This window comes from Acanthopagrus latus, chromosome 24 (assembly GCF_904848185.1).
Source record: "Acanthopagrus latus isolate v.2019 chromosome 24, fAcaLat1.1, whole genome shotgun sequence".
Classification (NCBI taxonomy): domain Eukaryota; kingdom Metazoa; phylum Chordata; class Actinopteri; order Spariformes; family Sparidae; genus Acanthopagrus; species Acanthopagrus latus.
The window spans coordinates 9,478,148-9,491,041 of record NC_051062.1 but is presented as its reverse complement, the minus strand read 5'-3'; the positions used below and the strand labels follow the sequence as shown (position 1 = coordinate 9,491,041).

Here is a 12,894-nt window from a genome sequence, read left to right as displayed (position 1 = left end):
TACCAGCACGTTGTCGATTATGTTTTCTTATAGTTTAATAAATCAAAATAGTGACCCATATTTCTCCTGTAGGAGAGGCTCAGAGGCAGCCGCCCTGTTTCCTTTAATCTTTATCCGAGCCTAATTCATAATGCCTTCAATCAAACAGTCTCGGGGGGGAGGAAAAAGCTTCTTGTCTCCGATGAGAAAGCAGCGGCCCTGTGATGTTTCATCTCTCTGATCCTGTAGGTATTATTCCCTGGAACGCCACACCGGGAAAAGCTTGTGGAGCTACACTGGGTGAAATCTGCGACACCAGCGAGGTGAGAGGACCTGACCTTTTATTCGTTTTCATCTTTCTCGTGCCTTCCCCCACTAATTCCCCCCTCTCTCCCTCTTTTCATCCACAGTTCTACCTGTCCTACCACCTCTACATCGTCGCGCTGGCCGGCGCCGGTGCCACCGTCATCGCATTGGTAAGCCGCTCATGATCCCCGCTGATGATAATGTGCTGCTCAGAATATGCACGTTGCCATGGCGTGCTTATCTGTTTCCGTAGCAACCCCGCCTCTCACGTTTTGTTTTTTTTTTTTTCTGTCAGCGTGTCATCCTATGGGTTGAAATCCAACCCCTGCAGCCTGCCTCTGCTGCGTGAGTGTGTGTAGAGACGAGGTCAGTGTTTTACTCCGCTGTGGAGGCGGGCTGTTTTGTTGTACGTCCAGGGAAATGGAGGTGCTAAAAACAGGCATTAAGCTGCTCTCTGGATGAAATGCTTGGTCGACCCGACAGCCCTCTCAGCGCTGCGAGGTCCTCCAGCTAATTTATTTGGAAGGTAGAAGGAAACACAGAGGAGTACGAGCAGAGTGGAAAGGTTGTTTCAAACTGTGAGCGACATTATGCAACAGCCTTAGAGATACTTCTGCTCGTTTGCCCAATCAGTAAGACAGTTTTGTGCCTTTTAACATATATGTGAACATTTTATGTAATGATGTTCTATGGTGATTACTAATTAGTGGAATAACCTGCGGAACACACTGGAAAAAGAGACTTAATAAAGTAAAATTAACTATCCGACAATGCAACCATCATCTTTATAAATCTCGGAGCCGGATCCCAGAGCAGCAGGGTGACGTCCTGATACAACGAGCTGCTGCTAAACTGATGTTTGGGCCAGGCAACGATCCAATGGAGACACAGACGGACTAACTGAGACGGCCTGGACACAAAATAAAGTTCAGGTTCAGACACCTGACGTCCAGGTAGCTCAGTGTGTTGGATCCTCGAGTCAGTCAAAGGCAGGACATTCAGGTGTCTGATGAACTGGTCTGGAGGTTGTGGGTTTGAATCCTGACTCTTTGTGAAGTCGCTGCTCAGAAGAAGGAATGAAAACCTCTGAGAGACAGTGTGATTGTTACTTCTGGTTAGCTCAGCAGGGTAAAACTGGGGTTTGAAGTTTTCAGGTTGTGGGTTCGATTCTTGATTAAAATTTAAGGTTTGACGTTCAAAAAAGTGACATGTGAAAGAAACAAAGCGCATCAGTCAGATTAAGTAGCTCAGGCTGATAGTGGGCTGGTCAGCAGTTCTGAGCGTGCAGGTTTGGTTCTCATAATACTCAGTGAAGTGTGCTGGTTTTGGGTTCAAACCCTGGGTAGTTCAGGTGATTTTTAAACCTGATGCCCAAAACAAAGAGTGAACTCCTCTCAGACACAAACATTTATCCCCAATTCATTAGCTCAGGAAGATAAAGTGATGCTTTGAAGACTGAAGGTTGTGGGTTCAAACCCTGACAGAGTTTTGAAGGCTGATGTCCACCTGCCAAGATCCTGACTCTTTATGAAGTCGCTGCTCAGAAGGAGTGAAAACCTCTGAGAGAGGCTGTAATTGTTACTTCTAGTTAGCTCAGCAGCGTAAAACCAGGCTTGGAAGTTTTGAGGTCGTGGGTTTGACTCTTAATTGGTTGATAGGAGCCTGGTCAGCAGTTGTGAGTTTGGGTTTCATTCTTAAAAAAGTTTGAAGTAGTGACTGCTGAGCACTTCAACTTCCTCTCTGGGTGTGTTTCATTCTGTACTTCAAACTTTTATAAGAATGAAACCCAAACTTAATCAGGGCTTGAACCCACAACCTCAGAACTGCTGGCCAGGCTCCTATCAGCCTGAGCTACTGGACCTGACTGATGTCATCTATTTCTTTAACATTTCAGCCTCATTGAGTTTCGGGTGTTGAGGTTCAAAAGGGTGAAGTGTGTAAGAAACACTGAGTATCAGTCAGATCCAGTAGCTCAGGCTGATAGAGGGCTGGTCAGCAAGTCTGAGGTGCTGGGTTCAAGTCCTGATTAAGTTTGGGTTTCATTCTTATAAAAGTTTGAAGTACTGACTGCCGAGCACTTCAACTTCTCTGGCCACGTTTCATTCTGTACTTGAAACTTTTATAAGAATGAAACCCAAACTTAATCAGGACTCGAACCCACAACCTCAGAACTGCTGACCAGGCTCATATTAGCCTGAGCTACTGGATCTGACTGATACTCACTGTTTCTTTAACATTCGAATCCTTTGTGTGGCTTTTGAAGTTACTTATCCAAAGGAAGAAGTGAAAAGCCTGCAGACGCGCAGGTGAAGACTGTCTGGCCAGATAGCGCAGCGTGTTAGAGGCTTGGTTAGAAGTTTGGAGCATGTTGGTTCGAATCCTTTGTGTGGCTTTTGAAGTTACTTATCCAAAGGAAAAAGTGAAAGCCTGCAGACGCGCAGATGAAGACTGTCTGGTCGGATAGCGCAGCGTGTTAGAAGCTTGGTTAGAAGTTGGGAGCATGTTGGTTCGAATCCTTTGTGTGGCTTTTGAAGTTACTTATCCTAAGGAAGAAGTGAAAAGCCTGCAGACGCGCAGGTGAAGACTGTCAGGTCAGATAGCGCAGCGTGTTAGAGGCTTGGTTAGAGATTCGGAGCATGTTGGTTCGAATCCTTTGTGGGCCTTTTAAAGGCCAACACCGAAACTGAAAACTAAAAAGCGCTCGGAGAGAAGGTTTGAGTGTGAAGGGGACTCGGTGGCGCGGTGGGTTTGTTCGTGACCGTTGAAGGTACCAGGGGCGTAAGCACCTGGTTCGAATCCCGCCCGTTGCCAGTACCTGGAACAAAGGAACAATCCCGCAGTAGTGGGGTCGGGGAGGAGGAGCGTTCCTCCCCGGCCTTTCGGAGAGATGTACGGGGTGGGTTATGGTACAGAAAACTAGAAAAGGCTGAAGTCTTGCAGAGGTGGGTGAGTGGGTGAGTGAAGGTGGAGTGGCAGGAGCAAAAATGTTGGAAAAATTACTTGATTCTTTTGTATGTATGTTCCTGTGAGGGTGAGGTTGTTGTAACATAGGTTGGGATGTGTGCAGTGGTACTTTTTCATGTCTATGTGACAGGATTATGTATTTTAGGATTTTGTGTCTTTATGTCTTTGGTTGTTAGTTTTGTCACCATTGTAATTTATGTTACTTATGTTCATCTGCAGAGAGTGACATATGGATATATTCATATTCAGCAATGTCATAAAGGTTAAGTACTCCTTATATGTTCAGTACACAGGTATCAAACCATGGTGGGTTTTTATAATGTTTTTGTGAGTGGAGTGTTTACAGCTGATAATGTATGTAAAGGTGTTATATACTCCCATGACAGAACATTATTAAATATGATGGTAAAAAAGGTTGCATATTCTTGACTTTGAATGGGAGCAGCTATACAGTTACATACATTAGCAGCTGTAAACACTCATAAAAACATCATAAAAATGCATACAGGGGTTTGGTGACCTGCATACTGAACATACAAGGATCTAATCTACTTTAATTAGTTCAGTGCTGCCACATCCAATATGTCGACGTCAACGTATCACATTGATAGACAGCTGCTCTGACCCGGCAGTCGGGTGTCTTCTGAGGGTCTTTGTATGGTCGCTCCATAATCACGTGTCTTTCGGGGGTCTCTGTAACGATAGATGCAAACGTAGAGAGTCATCTGTCAGTATTTCATCCACTTTTCGATGATAAACATGCAGGTAGCTTGAGGCTAACTGACATTTCACCCTCTCATAGCACAAGGTCAGAGGGCAGTAAGACATTATCTACTCTCCGTAACATAAATGATTCCGTTTCTCTTCAGATCCACTACCTGATGATTTTGGCGGCCAACTGGGCCTACCTGAGGAGCGCCGTCTCCACGCACGAGTACCAGGACATCAAGACCAAGGACGACCAGGACCTGGAGGCCGAGGCGCGCTCCAAGGAGGGCCAGAACTCCTCCTCCTACTCATAAGGACAAGCGGTCCTCTCTCCCCGCCACCACCCATCTTCCTCTCCACACCTCAACCCCGTCCCCCCCCAACCCTGCAACACCCACCCCTCCCTCTGTTCAAAACAAAAACCACCTCGGTCATGTTTGATAGTCCTCCAACCTCCTGATTCTCCATCCTCTTCCCTTCCACGATGTTGATTGAGAGCTGTGGGCTCACACCCGAGGGGAAGAGAATAGCGGATCAGGAGCGGCAGCAGGCCCAGACGGAGGCAGACGCTTCAGAACGGGAGAGCTCGTCCCCCCGCCAGGGTCGAGCTCAGGTACGATACATCAGTTCAGAAGCTTCTCCTCCCCCGTGCTTTTGGGCGGCGGCTCGTGAACGTGGTCCGGCTGTGATGGCCTCGCGCCCTGAGCTAGTACAGCCTCGCAACACACAACAACTCCTAACAGCCTAAAAAAAAAAAAAAAACATTGTTCACTGTCTGCTTCAGCCACAGGGAAGCCAGGCAGCGACCAACTTCCTCTGTTTTTTGGTGTTTTATATGCATATATATATGAATATGAATATATTGTGCGAATGTGTACGAATGTTGTTGTTTTTTTTAATACTCTCTGAAAAGTATGCCAGGTACTATTATGATCTTTCTTCTTTCTTTATGTTTTTTGCGCTCATGGGGTTTTTTTCTCTCCTTTACTTTGTTCTCCATCTGAGACTTTTTATCGCTAATGCTCGATACGTTGTTGCACTACTACGAAACATAAAAAACGGAGGGAGAATGAAAAAAACTTCCCTTGAAATCACGAAGTTCCCCATCCCCCCACCCCTCTCTTATGATATACCTAAAAGACTCAACTCATGTGGTATCTCAAGGATTTTTGTGCATTTACATGATCAGAGTTTATTTATCCGCCAAGGTATTAACCGTTCATTTCAGACCAGAGGTGTAGCAAACCTTCATTAAAGGAATAGCTTCGGGAAAATACTCATTTGCTTTCTTATCACAAGGTTAGATTAGAAGAATGATGAATATGCTACATACGTTAGCATAAAGACAGGAAACGGATAGTAACAAAAGTAACAAAATTAAGCTACGAGCATCTCTAAAGCTTACTAATTACCACGTGATATTTTGTTTGCATAATCTGTATGAAAACCTGATGCATTCACTTTCTCAAATTCACTTAGATGAAAAGAGCAGCAGCTAGTTAGCTTGGAGAAACCCAAGTGTAAAAAACAAACAAGTTGAGGTGACTGACTTGCTAACGGCTTGGCTAACCATAACCTCCACATTAAAACCACAGATTGCTGATTCCTCGCTTTTAGCATGTAAGCTAACCAACCGCTGCTGTTAGCTTGATATTTAACAAACGTATTCAAAAGCAGTGTCTCATCTCGACTCTCAGCAAGAAGGCAAATAAGCCTATTTCCCACAGATTATTCCTTTTCAGACTTTTTACAGTTTTTGCTACACTCATCACCAGCGGCAGCAGAAATCAAAGATGAATCAGTCAAAAAAAAAAAGACACACACACACACACCTCAGGTATCAAACCAAATCTGATTTCAGCCAGTTGTGTTCTTTTTTCCAGAGCTTCACCATCGAAACACACCATCCCTCACCGGACTGGTACGCTGTCCCTGTGTGACTTCTACAGTAAAAAACCAGTTCTGTCATTTTCTAAAACTCCTTTTTCTGAATGAAGTTCACCTGTAAATAGCCGAATCACCCTAAAAAGATCTCGATTCACACGTCTCCCCCTGCCCCGAAAGCGAGGGAGAACACAGTCAGTGTTTTTTGCCATGCTCTTCTATTCTTCTTTTTTTTTTCCACAGATATATGTAAATGTACCCTTTGAGATATGTGTTTAGCACTCAAAATACTAGTTCTGCATTTGATATAATAACTGTAATGTAACATCTTCAATGATATGTCGTGAGAGGGATACAGTGATATGATGGATTGAGGTGCTTGTGACGTATACATTTAAAAATGTGAAGAAAATACGGAAATTGATTTCTTAATGTTTTATCAGTTTTAGGCAGCTGGGTTCTTCTTGTGATTCAGTAATTATGATTTAATTGAACTCGTTTGTGCTTTTTTTTTTCTTTTTTTTAGTTTGTTGTCGACGGCCAGCCAAATGAAGCGACTCGTCAGCGGGACGCTTTCCTTTTTTTCTTTTTTTTTTTCTTTTTTCTTTTTCGACGTCATGCCTCTCACGTGAGCCACAGAGACTGTTTTGGATGTTTACACTCTGAATATTAAACAAAAAAAACAACAAAAAAACAAAACAAAGTCAGGAATTTTCATACATTAATTTTATAATCAGATATTCTTTAATAATCATGAACTATATTCTATATCGATCATCACTGGTTAGTTTACCCTTAAAACGAAGAAGAAACAAAAAAAGAGAAAAAACACTGAAGAGGACACATTTTTGAAAACTTTGATGAGATGAAGCATGTCAGTATCGTCCATGTGTGCAGCTGTCTATTCTGTATAAAAAAGGACTATATTGCCATGTGTGTTATGTTTGATAAATATACGTGCTTTGCCAGCAGGTTGATGTAAAAGGCAAAACTTCAGTTTCCTATAAGACGATGCGTGTCAGGGTGTTGTTGTTTCCTCGTTATTTGCATGAAGGAGACATGACTGTGTCTTTACAGTTTTTCAGGTGATGTGTAGTCAAATGTACTGACAACTATGGTAGGCGGTGTTTGCCCTCCTCCTCCTCCTCCTCCTCCTCCTCCTCTTCCTCCTCCACCACACCTCCCCTCCCCTCCTCCCCTCCCTTCCCTCTCTTTTCTAAAGAAAACTCCATTGTACTTTGATGGCATTGTAGTCCCTGTAGGTGTTTCATTATGGTTTTATTTTTTAAGTTGGAAATAGTTCTATGACTCCTATATAGTGATGATTTTTGTAACCTTCTCTAGTAAAACCGATATTTTTTATTATCGTGACACTGTTGTCCCCCGTCTCTTTTATGTGTGTTTCGGGTCTGAAGTGATTTTATGAATATCTGCCGTTCTTTTTAAAAAGGTGCAGCAAAAATATCAAGTTCAGCGAATCACCGGAGTAACATGCTAACTACTGTAGACATCTCTGCAACACAATACATAAACATCATAACTCAAACATTAGAGCTGGAACTATGGGTTGTTTTTTATGAATTATACAATTGATTGGTCTCTAAAACATTTTAAAAAAAGGTTTAAAAAATAAATAAATAAATAAATAAATAATTCCCAGGCTGAAGGTAATTTTCTAGCAAGAAAATGTAATAACCCAAATCCATAAATCCATTTATTTAACGCACAAACCTGCCACTCTTTCTTGTCACCCTAGTTTGATTTAAAAAGCAGCATGTGTTGTGCCAACAGGTGTTTCCAACTGACTTAATTACCTGCTGCCTCCTGTCTGACCACAACACAGCAGATTTTTAATGGACGTGAGAACGGTTGTCAGTTGGTTTCCAGGTGACTATTGATTTTATCTGAAATAAACGAGGAAGTGGAGTTGAAATACTCACAGTGCAGACTGCAGCTCTGCCTCGACACATCCATGATGCTCCCACACAGGTGACCTCTCTCTACCTGCTCTCAGCTGTGTGGGCGGGACTCCAGCTGATTGGCAGCTCTCTCGTTCTATCACTGTGTTTACCAACTTTGAATCTACAGTCTTTATGTTGTGTGGGAGTGATAGTGGAGCTCAACATCAGTGTGACAGGAACTACATGATGGAAAGAGCCACTGTTAGTCTGAAGACACAAACTGGGCGTTTATCTCTCTTATCTTTTAACATGTGCTGCAGCCTTGTGGTCAAACAGGGAACTACACCTCCAATTAAAGACTTCACACAAAACACAAGATTTTTCTTCAGTTTCGTTGATGGCTGTTGTTTTATTTCAAGTGTAAAAAAAAAAAAGAAGAAGGTGGACGTAATTTACCGTAATGAAGATAATACAGTCTGCAGTGTAATTAGAGTCATTTAAATCTTACAAGTAGCTTCTTTCCTTCATTAGAAACACATAATTCCATAATGGCGTCATTTGTTTTACCATCTCTCGAATCCGCAACATTTCTTACATCTCTGGTTTTCACTCTGACGGAACAGAAAGTATTTGAAAAATGATTTAATAACTATTAATTCTGGTAATCGTGTGATAAAACCTGTGAATCTGGTGCAAGTAAGTACAAATCATTATTTTTTCTGACCACAGAGACGGTGGGATTGGTTCAGTTTAGAGCTCCTGTATATAATTTAACTGATCACATAGTTTCTTTTATGCAGTTTGTCAACAGTAAGAAAGTATTCTGAGGTCCTGAACCTATAAGAATTAAAAATATGACGTGTTTTATGCATTAATTAACTTGAACTTGAAACACAATTGTTGTGTGTTTATTAAAATCAATGTGGGGGTGTGAACAGGTTCCAGTGTGTTGATGGAGGGGGTTACCAGGACAATCAGCACTGAATCACACTCCTTCCACTGTAAAAACGCCTGCCCAGAAATTGAAAAAAAAATAAAAAATCTCCTGACTTCTCTTTTTGTGGGCTAAAAACTTGTGGCCACAGCTGCATCAGTGACGTCAGAGCTGCTGTTTCACTACTGACAGATACAAAGAAAGTGTGTTTAGGGAACTGATACTGTTTCAGGTGATATAAAGACCTTTTAATCTCATGTTCCATCCACCTTGAATACATCTGAAATGCGTCTCTGACCACATGTATTTCTATAAAACCTGCAGAGAGTTTACTGCATCAGGAAGTTAATTCATTAACTGTCTATTGTATGAATAAACAACCACACAAACAGTCTGGATTGGGGTTGAGAAATACATTGTGTACACTTTGTGTCCCTTCTGCAGTACAAATGCTAAATATTGGCACAAAAATGTCCATTTTGGTCTGAAAACTGGCTGTCAGGAGTTTATCTGAGAAGTTCCTCTTTCTCAGAGTCACACCATCAGACAGCTGGAGCGTCACATGGGCTCCTGCTGGGAGTCGCACTGTGCTCAGCAGCAGGTGGGGTCAGACGGACTCTTCTTCTGCAGGTCCACTGTGTTGGTGTGGATCAGGTGATCCGCTCTGTCGTCCAACGCCAGAATCCGTCGCACCGCCTCCTCGAAGGCTGACCCTACGTTCGTAGCATCCTTGGCGCTCGTCTCAAAGTACGGGTGGCCGCCGTTCTCGCGGCACCACTGTCGAACATCCTCTCCTGACACCTGCCGCTCAGGCACATCCAGTTTGTTGCCCAGCACCACAAAGGGGAAGTTGTCGGGGTCCTTCACGTCAGCGTAGTACGTGAACTCCTTCTTCCAGTTGTTCAGGTTGAGGAAGCTCTGTCCGTCGTCCAGGCTGAAGGTGAGCAGGCAGCAGTCGGAGCCGCGGTAGAACGGCGTGCGGAGGCTGCGGAAGCGTTCCTGACCCGCCGTGTCCCAGATCTGCAGGGTGACGTGGTGGCCGTCCACCTCCAGCTCCTTGTTGAGGAACTCCACGCCGATGGTGTGGAAGAGGTGCGAGTCGAACTTGTTGGTGACATAGCGGTTCATGAGCGACGACTTGCCGACGCCGCCGTCGCCCAGAAGGATCACCTTCAGGAGGGCGGATTTGGACATCATGGCTGCAGGGAGGCGGCTCGGGCTGATGTTTGCAGACAGCAGAGGAAGAGTTTCACCTGAGGAACACAAACACTTTAACTTAGACAGCAGAACAACAGTCACACTGTAAACTCAAGATCCATCTTGTTCAGAAATGACTTTATTGGTTTTCTACCTTTGTCCTCACAGATAAGCTCATCGAGATAAGACCAAGCTGCTTCTCCGCCGCTTTCACTTCCTGTCAGCAGCTGTTTACATGTTCCCTCGCAACTTATAAAAGTCAGTCAACTAGCTAATCCTATTAACCATCCGCAGCCCACTCATTATATTTAGTGGCTAATGACCTTCCTACACTGTGTGTAATACGTTCTGCATGAAATGATTTGTGCTGTGCGTCATGTGGACCCTGATCACAGGACCACAAGTGGCAATTCAACATAGTCAAATACAGAGAGAAGGTTTTAAACTCACTGTGTTATGAGCGGCAGATGAATGTCATGTTGTCAACAATCTGGAAGAAAGAGAGAAACAGAGCAAATTTAATGTCACAGATCAGCGAGTGTCCGAAGGAGTTCGCCCACTCGGGGCTCAGCTGCTGAGAAAAGTGAGAGTTTAACTGCAAATTTAATCACCTACCACACACTCACATACTTAGCATACCAGTTTAAGCTAAGTGGCCGTCATTCCTCCCACATACCAGAACAAATCTCTGAGATTTAAAATATCTTAACAAGAGGGGGGTTTAAACCGGAGACGAGGAGGAGCTTTGTGATCATCCATCACTGAACGCTCAACGTCACAGGATCAGCGTTTGCCTGATGAACCAGCATCTTTAGGTTAGCTCAGTTAGCCGTGCAGGTGGTAGTTTGGCCTGGAAGCTGGAACAGGAGCTTTGGACGAAGATGTTCCGAAGTCAGCTGACTAACTTCTGCAACATCATAATGTCCAAACTGCTAATTATTCACATTCACATTCTGCTAATTATTCACAATTTGTGTTAATTTTGCATGTTTTTAGCGCAAACTTGTACATATTGAACCTTTAATAGCTGACAATTAATTGATTTATTGGTGCAGCCTTAGTATATAACTCAAGGAAGACAGAGTCTTGATGTATTCTTTTAAGCCTGTTTAATTTGTTTGTTTGTTTCCAAACTAAAATCCCAGTTTTGTTTTAAAAGTCAAACTTAGTGTCACTATTTTGTTTTGAAGGGTCATAGAGGGAACTTGACAGTTTTGAAAGTTTGTTTTCTGTCGTTCAGAATTGATTGATTTGCCTGTAAAATGTCAGAACATTTTTTTAAAACTACCCATTTCAATGTCCCACAGTTTAAGCCGATGTAATGGAATGTTTTATTTTATCTGATCAACAGCGCAAAACCCCAAAATATTCAGTTTACTAGTATATATGTCAAAGACAATATAAGCCAATCTGCCAGTCTGCAGACCACACTGGCAGTATCTGCTGCTTGTTAGGAAGGTAAGGCTCCTTCAGAGAGTATAAAGATGAATGAAGAGCTGTGAGCTCAGGCTGAAGGCTGATAGTTCTGTCACGTGAACTGGCAGCAATAAGCATTTTCAGCCCAGAGGAAACAAAACTGGGTAAATGCTGTCTTTGTCCTGGTGACCTTTAAGCCCACATAATGCTGCAGTCAGGTCTCTCAGGGAAAATATGAATATTTTTATTTTCTTTTTTAACAGTTGCAAAGAAACAGAGGCAGGGATGAATGGCCACTCACACACACACTCACAAGTCATGTGAATGCTACTATTTCAAGAGAAAGCTGCTCTGTGGGTCATTTGTAATCGGTGCATGCTTCCTCCAAACACGTGATCTGAATACAACCTACAAAATATAATACTGCCAGTCATGTTTAAGAGCTTATATGCAAAATCAAATCAGAGAAAAGATTGCTGCGAGTGAGCCAATAACGTATTTCATTTAAATAAATGAGGTTTTAAGCATTAACTACATGATACAGCAGCTGTCAGGTGTAACAGCGACCGGAAACAACATTTTATAGTTCATAGTGATCTTAGCAGACATTCGGCTACACACACAATACATGTTTACAGTTTAAAATGATAATTACTACGTCTTTTGGGGTACAACATCATATTTCTGCAGTTTCTAGCTAGCGACCCCTCGTTAGGTCAATTTTCGGACACGCAGCCCACCCCGGTGTTTTTCGCCCCTTAGTCTTCTTTACCAACTCTTTATCCGCCATTCAACACTTTTACTCATAATGTTAAGATGTATGAAAGAGCATAACATGGCGGTACAAGACACAAAAGACGATATAAGTGGCTAACAGTGACTGTAGTTGCTCGGACAAAGTCAGCAGGTTCGCCTGACTCATTTATAGTAGCTAGCATGAAATCAACCTGGAAACAAACAGCTTTATCATCTCTAAATTAGCATAAACGTTTGACAACATGCTTGAATTCTGCGTTCGGCTTCCTTGTGTTTAGCTACAGTCCGTATGTGGACGAATGTATGAAATGAATCTAAGCTGACGCGTGCTTGTCCGATAATGGAAGCCTTGACCTAAACTTTAGCTGTCCGATAATGGGCGCACTAACGTTTCACACTCACGACTCTACTTAAAACGACAGAAAGTGAGAATTTACTTCAATTCAGATTTAAGTTTTAGCCATCGCAGCAGCTGTTACCTGTCTGTGTGGAGGTCACAGCGGTGAGATTCCCCTCGTTCATCCCGGCAGGGTGCTGCTGTCTGCCGGTGACATGGCGCTCCGGTGTCCCCGCTGCTCTCTGGCCCCGCAGCCGCTGATGACGCTCATATGACCCGCGAGTCACGCCTCCTCCCATCAGGCGCTCCTGGATGCTGACAGCGCTGCTCATGTTATTCATTCATCCGACTGTCGCCTTATAGAACAATCATCTCTGTGTTCGTCCCGATGCACACCAAAGACCCTTTTTAACACTGAATCCATTTTAAAATATGTTTATTATGGTATAGAAAGTTGAAATTATGTGATGAAAGTCATAATTATTGGTTCAGAGGTCAAAATTGTTAAAGAT

The 12,894-nt window shown here is 43.1% G+C and overlaps 2 protein-coding genes across 7 annotated transcripts in view; one reads left to right on the top strand and one right to left on the bottom strand.

Moving 5' to 3' along the window:
- Positions 1 to 7,212, top strand: part of LOC119014972 (neuronal membrane glycoprotein M6-b-like) — a 43,614-nt gene extending 36,402 nt beyond the window's left edge. For both annotated transcript variants that reach the window (XM_037090447.1, XM_037090446.1), the window contains exons 5-7: positions 229 to 302; positions 390 to 455; positions 4,119 to 7,212. In XM_037090447.1, the coding sequence (XP_036946342.1) occupies positions 229 to 302; positions 390 to 455; positions 4,119 to 4,271 (293 nt within the window). In that variant the 3' untranslated portion in view covers positions 4,272 to 7,212. The remainder of the gene's footprint in view (positions 1 to 228; positions 303 to 389; positions 456 to 4,118) is intronic.
- A 914-nt stretch (positions 7,213 to 8,126) lies between these two features.
- Positions 8,127 to 12,663, bottom strand: LOC119014974 (ras-related protein Rab-9A-like). Of its 5 annotated transcripts, none has more exons than XM_037090452.1 (3): positions 12,525 to 12,663; positions 10,324 to 10,363; positions 8,127 to 9,929 (listed from the first exon to the last, which is right to left on the bottom strand). In XM_037090452.1, exon 3 carries the CDS (start codon positions 9,871 to 9,873, stop codon positions 9,268 to 9,270), a length of 606 nt encoding a protein of 201 aa, XP_036946347.1. In that variant the 5' UTR covers positions 9,874 to 9,929; positions 10,324 to 10,363; positions 12,525 to 12,663; the 3' UTR covers positions 8,127 to 9,267. The 5 variants fall into 5 exon arrangements, with proteins under 5 accessions (XP_036946347.1, XP_036946348.1, XP_036946349.1 ...); XM_037090453.1 differs by lacking the exon at positions 12,525 to 12,663 and adding an exon at positions 10,489 to 10,832; XM_037090454.1 differs by lacking the exon at positions 12,525 to 12,663 and adding an exon at positions 10,513 to 10,832.
- Between the last annotated feature and the right edge of the window lie 231 nt (positions 12,664 to 12,894).

What these genes read in the sequence shown, in the direction of transcription:
- LOC119014974 (XM_037090452.1), bottom strand. Translation starts at nt 9,873, where the DNA reads ATGATGTCCAAATCCGCCCTCCTGAAGGTGATCCTTCTGGGCGACGGC.